The sequence below is a fragment of the Lygodium microphyllum genome, chromosome 26 (assembly GCF_053477565.2).
Source record: "Lygodium microphyllum isolate KBCC chromosome 26, Lygodium_microphyllum_v1.1.10, whole genome shotgun sequence".
In the NCBI taxonomy this organism is placed as follows: domain Eukaryota; kingdom Viridiplantae; phylum Streptophyta; class Polypodiopsida; order Schizaeales; family Lygodiaceae; genus Lygodium; species Lygodium microphyllum.
This window is the reverse complement of record NC_141160.1, coordinates 129,489,647-129,498,990: the sequence shown is the minus strand read 5'-3', so window position 1 is coordinate 129,498,990 and position 9,344 is coordinate 129,489,647. Positions and strand designations below refer to the sequence as shown.

Genomic DNA, 9,344 nt, shown 5'->3' with positions numbered 1-9,344 from the left:
TAGAGACTAATGTGTTGGGCTTCTTCTTCCTCAAGTAGTCTAAGATCCCTTTTCATATTCAATAATTCCTCCTACATGCAGATTGATGTTCATCTTGTTGACTTCAGCTTCAAGATCCATGACTTTTGAGTATTTTTGTAGTCTAATATTTTTCTTGGTTTATTTTTTCTTTGTGGGATTTTTCACGTTATCCCTAATTTCTCTATCCTTGAAAGGGGATGGGCAAATATGAAACCACCCAACCCTCATATAGGTTACACTAATAGAAAAGCAAGTAACCTGCCAATGGTCTGAAAGAGTGAAATCTTTATAAGCTCTACAATGCACATTTGCAAAGGAGGAGAGAGGACTTGCAACCTTCGATACTTTACCAGAGCAGTTTGAGGGTGGGGTGGGGAAAGGGAAAGGGAAGGGGAAGGCAAGCAGCAAGTGCCCCATGCCCTCTAGTGAGAAACCAACATGAGGGGTTGAAACCAGTTCTACATGTGGTTTAGATGGCTATCAGTTGTTTTTGAAAAAGGGCAGCCTTAGATAATAAATTCCCTAGCTCCTTGTCATCTTCAGCTACAACCATTCAATGTATAGAAGATGATTTCAATACATATAACATAAGAGCCAAGTAGGTCAATTGACCTGCGTGAGTCAACTAAGTTGATGAAATTGCTTATGTGGCCCACATACTTAACTTGATTTAACCTGCCTTCCATTAAAAAAGAAACTTATCATTCTAGTGAACAAAGTACCTCCAAAAATGGTGCATACTCTATTCACTGACCAAGTAGGGTAAAGGGTGTCATTAGATTGCCACGAAAATGCAGGCCCCTCGATCATGCGTGTATGCACCTCCAAAAATGGTGCATACTCTTACTTGATAGAAAAGGACTAGAAGAGGAGCACAAAACATGTTTTGCCCGACCAATCCAAAAGCTTTATTTTCTATGTGAGCCAATCTCTAGCAAATTCTTGGGGTTTCACCTAGGACTCTAAAGGAGGCCGCTAACTTATCGGTCCCCCTTGCCCTAACATTGAAATGGCAACTAAAACTTCCTTACTTCATTATGTTAAGACCAAAACTTGAGCACTGTAATATGCATGTTAAGGTAACTAGAATCTTAGATTGGAAGATGTTCAGGTCATCTTTGATGTAGCTTACTGCTACGAAGTGCCCTCAACGAATGCGTGTGTGCGTGTGTGCAAAGTGCACTACTATCAATAACACTGTTGCAAAGCACTAGCTTGGTGTTGCACTTTGCATAGCTAAGGCACAAAGGGCCTAGTTGTCGATTAATAAGTGAATGAATGCTAATGAGTGACCATGTCAAAACTATGTTTCTTTTGGAAAATGTTGAAAATGGAAGAGTAGAAAGAATCGATTGTTGTTTATCATTCTTCTTTTGTTAGTGCTTGTGAAAGTTAATGACAACAAGGATTAGAGTTGATATCCCTTGCACCAACAAGGCCTTTTGATCACCTAGAAGGGATGATAGATATATGTTTCGTGATATCGAGGGATGAGATCAAAGTGGTGGAAGGCTAAGCATGCATATTAGACATCACTCATGAAGATAGGGGGATCTTAAAGGGGACTATGATCTAATAAATTTCTTCTGCCCTATGAAAGAGTTTAGGTGATACATGTCTCGACCATGGTGCAATGGTTAGTATGCCTTCTTTTAGATGGAGGCAAAGAAAAAAGCTTGGGAAAAACCTTATATCTTAAATTTATGTATTGAAGAATAAGCCCTTGTCTTAAACTTATTTCTATTGGATGTTAAGGGGATGTCTGTAATGAGCCTTATCTAAAGTTTGAATTTAAACTAATTTTTTTGAATGTTAAACAATGTGATAATGTATACTATTTACAAAAATAAAATTTGCACCTAAGTGGTAAAAGCTAGGTGAATGTTGACCTCGCCACTCACAATTTATGGATTGGTGGACCTTATTAGTAGATAGTAGATGAACTTTTTCTTCTATTTAGTAGAGGCCTTTAGAAATTGTGACCCAAGCTTTAGAACTTAAGATCTCGAAAATCCATCTTAAAGGACCATGCTAGGATATTTAAACCAAGGATGAGATTTGTCTTATTAGGTTGATAGAATCAAGTACCTTTAGAATCTTGTGTTTCCCCCATGAGATAGAGTTAGATGTCTCCAAATCAACTAAGACTCAAGTATCCAAAAGGGTTGGGGCTATATTAGCTAGGAATGAAAAGAAAGTAACTTCTATCCAAGACTTCTTCCAAGGAGACAAGATTGGAAATCTCACATCAACAAAAGTCTCAAAAGTAAGCTCCTTGCATCATCTATCTTCCTCACATCAACATAAGGTCTGACAAAACTTATATGCCATGAAAATTTTTTGGCATAAAGAGCGACACAAAGAACCTATATTGGTTAGCCTCAACGAGGCACAAGAAAATAGGATCTATCATTTTTTTAATATACAAAGTCATGGAAGAAGCTGTGCTTTGAGCATGTGTGGAAGAAGCGATGGAAAATATCATATTGTACATCCTTCTTTTGGAAGGGCTTTTCCATGTAAAATGTTTTAATGTGGATTTCGTGAATGAGCTAGTCTCTATGGAAGGTGTTTAGGGTTATGGGTCCTTTTCTTGTGTCATGCCCTAGGATCCTCTATTTGATCCGACTCACAACATTCTTGACTTGTTGTCCATCGTGGGTGACTTTCAAGACATTATCAATGTGTAACTTTTCAAAAGCTAGTTCTTTTGCACAATTGCTAGGTAGATTACTTAATGTTTCCCAAGATGGGGTTTTTGACTTCCAACAAAGCTATTAGGGTATCTATGTAGAATATGGCAAACTCATTATCCGATTGTTTGGATGTCGATCTGGATGTTTCTCCTCCATATAATCCAACTCTATTTTTGATCCTTTCCAAATAATGTACCTGCTAAAATTAAACAAGCTGCTAATGAGTAGATTACATTGGTTGTGACACCTACCTCCCTTAAAGCTTCTCTCAAAACATTGAAAAGGAATGGATTCACATGGATAGGAAAGGTAAGGGTAAAGCCAACTATGGCTTCCCATGATAGGCCATGTCTATTCTTTCTCACCAAGATATAGATATTATTGGTAGCACATAAGTTCATGAAAAGCTCTTCCTTTCACAAAGGCAATTCATGATAAAACACAACAATCTTCTACTACCTCACAATGAATATCATCCTTGAAACCCTTACAAGGGAGATCTTGCACTAGATTATCTTCAATTATAGCCAAAAAAGGAAAATCATCCATCACTAGCTAGCGCTGGTATTGTTGAAGCAAATCACAAGGGGGACAAGCAAGTACTCTTGCAAGAGGCTTCTTTCTTACTTTTGTTGGATAACTTTGTTCATAACATGCATTGATACAATTGGTATCCCTCACCAAGTTCCTCTTTCAAAGAAAAAAACATTTATCCCCAAGAAGACGGATTTTCTAACATTACTTATTATCCATGCTACAACAATGCCATTTCAATTATTAATCAAGCCCTCATTTCAAATTGAATTTACCTTGCAAGAAGGGACTTTCCATCCTTGCTGAAACCTTTACCTACCTACCCCACCATAAATGAGTAGTATAAATTTGCATATTCTAATGCTTCATGTAGGATGCATCTTCTAACATTTCATGTCCTTTTTGGTGTAATACATCATAAGGTTGCTCTTCTTCACTAGTGGGTTTTCATCTCACTTTGAGATTTTCAACACAATGATAGTTTAAATGGCAAAAAGAAGTGTTAGGGGCATCATATATAACATGTAAGCCCTAGGCATCTATTAAGCATGGAGCAAGGTTTGAATTCAAGTTCGGTGAGATAGGCCAAAATTGCACTAGAAGAAACAAAAAAAACCAAAATCCAATATGCATAATCGAAAAAGTGCATCTCAATAGGAAAAGTTTATGCTATAAGTATTTTGTAAAGTCTACTTTGCAACTTGCGAATTGATACTTGAAATCCCTAAACATACTAGAGCTTTAGCAAATGAAGCGTGGTTTAGCATGCTATGGGTGCCAAAAAATTTGAGCTCAACTTTGAAGCAAGCTAGGCTATGAACTCCTGATCAAATTTATGAAAACCAAGCTTTCAACAAAAAAGGAAAAGCAGTGAATCCTTTGGTTTCCGGCTGTGAAGCAAGCTAGCCTATGAACTCCTAATCAAATTTATGAAAACCAAGCCATTTATGGAAAATTACATTATTCCTAATATTTTAAGGTAGCATATATGAAGATTAGCATGACAAATACATAGCTCAAAAGAAGGGCAGTAAGCAAATTTTACAAGAGCTTTAGAGTGAGAGAATCAACAAGCATGGTGTCTAAGGGAGACAAGAATAGCAACAATTTAAGCACTCTTGGCACGGCCGATCATGGCGGGAGGCTTCATCTTGTTTGAAGTAGCAGCAGCTGAGAAAGTAAGTGGGGATCAAGAGGAGGAGGGCGATGACCTTGAAGATGGCGATCTCGTGCCAAAGGTGTCTGATGTTCTCTGCGACTGCAGCTCGGCAGGAGCTGCAATGGGAGCAAAACCCATTTGATGCCTGGTTCCAAGCTTGGCAATCGCTCAGCAATGCAGCACTATCCTGCCCCATTGAAGCATTCGGATACATGAGAGTATTGCATCCTTGTGGCGGCTGACAGCACCCCACCTGCACAAAGAGATCGTGGACGCCATTAATCCAACAGGTTATGCATCCAACAGCTACTACATCATCCAAGGGTGGTACAATTTGTAGACCAAACCTAATTGGAAGGTTGATATGAAACTGGTCTCGTGTTAGTCACATTGGCTAGTGGCTGTAAACAAATGCAATGAGCAAATCATGTAAAAGCATCCTCCATTGCTCATCATCATCCTCTCTTGCTATACACCAGCCATGACACAAGCTCTTCAATTATTATGTTGGAAACCCTAAGAAAGCAATCAGTCATGCCTCTCTTGCTATACAAGAGTCATGACACAACCTCATCAACTATCACACTGGAAATCCTAAGTCAGCAATTAGTCATGATGTGCCCACAATGTGTTCATCAATTATCAAGCTTTGCATGATATTAAAACAACACCATATATGTGGATAATTCACTATAATTTCACATGATACAAAAGCCTTTGACTTCACATCAAATCAAACATTATGAGAGCGCAGTAGTAGTTAAAGAAATCACATAGACCTCTCACTATTGCCTAGAATTAATATAAACAAAATCAAAATCTATAGCATTGAAAAATACTACTTTAGTGTCACCTGTATCATGGTCTCGAACAATAATCTTTTACCATTCTTAATCATACCAAGCTTGGCGATAGGCTCATTAGCTCAAGCAATATTCATAATGGAACAAAAGAGATAGGATTGGAAGGAATCTTCTAATCACAACATGCATCCAAACTTTTGATACCCCTACTATAGCTTCAAAATTTGTCATTCCTAGTAGGAACTTCTAGGACTCTCTAGAAAAATAAGCTTGTTACCGCAATCTTTATCTACATAAGGTTTTGAAGAATAATATTTCCCAAAGATAATTTTTGTATTTTTTCTATCATGATCTCCTCACTCTAAAACAATGCTTACCAAAGATCATTTTTATGATTTTTATATCTTGGTCTCTTCACTTCACTTTCCTTTATGGTAGGTGGTCAAAGTGCATCTTATGTACATACAAGTTTCAAATTTACCACACCTATAGAGGAAGACGTGAAAATGGGTCTAAGTATATCTTGTGTAATCATGAGTCTAAGATTTTATTGATACCTTGCTTTCATATGCATACATGACAAGCAAGCTTTAATGGAACTAGCAAGGCTCAAGATTGTTTGACTTATGGATCGGAGATGTCACATGTACAATTGGGACAATAATTATATCACATGAAGTGAATGCATGACAAAGGGTAAATGATGATTAACAATTTATTGTATCATTGGTCCTTCAATATGAGTTAACAATAGTGTACGACTTTCTTGATTTTTGACACCCAATTTTTTTGAAGGCATGAATCAATTGTCACTTGATCTCTCTAAGTGATTAGTGTGAGCTCTAAGAATTATTTGGCATTAACACATTGGCAATATATACTTGCTCAAACTCTGCGTCATTCCTTAGTTGTGCCAATGTAATGTGGCCCCTTTACCCTAAGCCCAAAGAATTACATATCCATACAAATCAATAAATTAACTAGCATCAAATTTTTGAATGCCTTGCTCAACCTGTAACATACGTTTATAAGATTGCAATGAATTTAATTAATAGTGTAAGCATTGTACGTGTTGTGCGAGCCATAGATTGAAAATTCATACAATCACTCAAAATGTCATAGTGAACATCTTTTAATAATGTGAAGTTCTTGTTGACATTCACCAATTGATGCATTTATAGAAAAATCAAGTTTCCAAGAGATTGATTGCGGAGAACTCGCAAGAGCAACTATGAAAAAACATAAAATTTATCATAAGTAGATTGAAGCTAAGCTTGTTTATTTGTGATGGTACATATGTTTGATGAGTAATATCATTCAAATTACCATAGGTGTGATATAATAGCTCCTACCAACTCCGCATTCAAAATTTTGATACAATGGTTAGACCCTTAGTGATTACTATGCATGGTTAAGCCACATTTAAGAGTTGGAGAGAATTTTTTTGTAGGCTATGTAGTTGAAGCTATACTTATATGTAAGTAAAACTGAATACATCCAATCCAATAGATAAAAGGTGTAAGCACATGACCTTAAGATCTCACATCACTTCATTCCACCAATCATAACTAAGGCACCACTAGTAATAACCAAGGCGACAGTTTGTGCCACTAGTCATAACTAAGGAACCAAGGTGCACAACACAATCTAATAGGGCAAGCTTTAAGATACAACCATGCCAAGGTAGTGGTGTGACACCAAGTTGTTACAATATGGCTCATTAGAACAACTCCATATCAACATAAAGGACATTCATTTGCCATGACATCACTTCCTTCCCATGACAAGGTGATATGACATATATAACTTAATAAAAGCCATAACAGAGAACTAACAACACTAAAGGCCCTCATATGAACCCAACACCAAAAAAATTTAGAAATGGATAGTTGATTAGAAGAAGGTAGCATGCTCTTTATGCCAATGACCTTACGTTGCACGTGAGGGTACAAAATGTGTATATCTTTCATCAGCTCTAATGTCTATCAAAGTTTGACAAGATTCATTGATAGACCATGTATGATACATTTATCTTACTACTTACTACTAGTCAAGATTGCTTTATATATATACTCAACACACTAGCTAAGCTAACATAAGGTGTTAATAATGAAAGGGCAAACACCACTCTATGCCCCCACACACACATAGGCATACACACACCAAGCTAAGACGACATGTAGACACACAAAGCTAAGATAACATGAGGCCTTAATCATGGAAGGACTTACGGCACACACCTGGAGGGCAGACAATCCTTCTCTATTGTAGTAGGACTCGATGGAGCCCTCCTGGACAAGCTTGCAGATCTGGCCATCACTGGTGCATTGCCTGACCTTGCTGTCCACCTGCTGGATAAGCCACCGAGAGTAAGGGTCCTTCCCCCCACCATGCCTGTCCACAGATGCAGTGATGCCATGGCTGGTCACCATCAGCACAAAGACAGTGGTGCCAAGAATGGCCAGCAGCAGCACGAACATGACCACAAAGTTGAGGTAGAGAAGCCATAAAATCCTGAAGAAGGAGCCCACCAGGCCCGCCATAGCCACCAGTAGCATGAAGAAGCCCGCCCCTATTAGGAAGGCTTGCAGGAATTGCACGCAGGAAGTGGTGTGGTGCCTTGCCATCCACACCCCCACTCCTATGAAGATTATGGAGGCCACCATGAATACCATGTTCAGGAGGATTAGGCAAGGGTTCAGATAGTGATGCTTCTTCATCTCTGGATGATCTCACTTGCGTCTGTCTGCACTCGTCCTTCTCCTTCAATTTTGCCCCTAGTGATGCTTCTGCATCTCTCAATGGCAGCGCATTTCTGTGGATTGCGACGAAAATCTTGATGTGTGTCTCTTTGTCCTCTGCACTTTGCTGCGTCTCAAAAGACCAAAGGCATCTTAAAGGATGCCGATTCAACTTACTTCCTTTCTGACTGTCTGCACTTGTTCTTCCATTTTGCCCCTTGTGACCCTCCTTTACTGCAATCCTGAGCCTGACTATACTGCTGCTTCTCTCCCTACCCCCCCCATTCTATCATGCGGCATGCCCCTTGGGGCCCTCCTTCAGTGCATTCTTCTTCTTCTTCTTCTTCTTCTTCTTCTCTCTCTCTCTCTCTCTCTCTCTCTCTCTCTCTCTCTCTCTCTCTCTCTCTCTCTCCCTTCAATCGTGCCCCTTGCGATCCTGAGCCTGCCTTCTACTTCTTCTCTTCCTTTCTCTGCGCTTGACCTTCAAGCTTGCCCCTTCAGACCTTTAAGTGCAATCCTGAGCCGGCTCCGTCCCCTCCCTCCTCCCCTCTCTCCTCTGCACTTGTCCTTCAATATCCCTCCCCGGCCGGCAGCTCTGAGCCGGAATGAGGACCTGTTTTACATCCTTTGGAGCTCAATCCTGCCACATTATGAACACCCCAAATGTCTGTTCCTCCATTGAAGCCCACTGCGAGCTATATCGTTTGCTGCAGAAACTGCAGATACTCAACCCACACATCAAGTTTGGCGAGGTCCCAGCAGATGCTGAAGACACAAGGATGGCACGGTGTGAGATTTGATCACATTAATGTTGAAAGGCACAAAAAAAGTGCAGTGACCGCACGTTGGCTTTAATGATTGTCACATGTGCCGCGGAGAGACCACGCCCACAGGCCTAGGCTTAGCCTGCTCTCTCTCTCTCTCTCTCTCTCTCTCTCTCGCGCGCGCGCGCGCGCACGCTGAGAGGGTCAGAGACTAGAGTGAAGGTCTTTCTTGTTCCAACTCAGCCATGGCTGTCGTTCTGGCGCTTCCGCAGGCTTTACCGCGTCCTCGCAGGAATTGACAGCCCCGTCAGGCGTCAGCCCGTGCTTGTTTGTTGGTGTCTTGGAGTATGCACAATGGCAGACTGTTAGGTAGAGGGCCAAATTCTATGGGTCTTAGGTACAATTTACAAGACCCAAAGCTCACAACAATACCAAATTATAAGTATCACGTGTGTAGGTTTGTATAGTTTCACATCGCGCTACTAAAAGCTGGGTCGCACCCCCGGATTCGTAGTACAAGCACTCAAACCCCGCTCCCCTGCTAGCCCTAAATCTAAAGTCTATTTTATCCATATAAAAAATTCGGTATTTTTGCCCTAAAAGATAATATGTGCATTTATACCTAT

At 39.9% G+C, this 9,344-nt stretch overlaps 1 protein-coding gene across 1 annotated transcript; it reads right to left on the bottom strand.

Moving 5' to 3' along the window:
- Positions 1–4,181: 4,181 nt before the first annotated feature.
- LOC148013797 (tetraspanin-9-like) lies at positions 4,182–9,109 on the bottom strand. Its single transcript, XM_087667791.1, has 2 exons — positions 7,454–9,109; positions 4,182–4,663 (listed from the first exon to the last, which is right to left on the bottom strand). The coding sequence occupies exons 1-2, from the start codon at positions 7,931–7,933 to the stop codon at positions 4,334–4,336; spliced, it is 810 nt and encodes a 269-aa protein (XP_087523917.1). The 5' UTR covers positions 7,934–9,109; the 3' UTR covers positions 4,182–4,333.
- Positions 9,110–9,344: the final 235 nt, after the last annotated feature.

Coding starts and splice junctions, on each gene's coding strand:
- LOC148013797 (XM_087667791.1), bottom strand. CDS start 7,933: ATGAAGAAGCATCACTATCTGAACCCTTGCCTAATCCTCCTGAACATG. Junction 4,664..7,453: donor AAGGATTGTCTGCCCTCCAG/GTGTGTGCCGTA, acceptor CTCTTTGTGCAG/GTGGGGTGCTGTCAGCCGCC.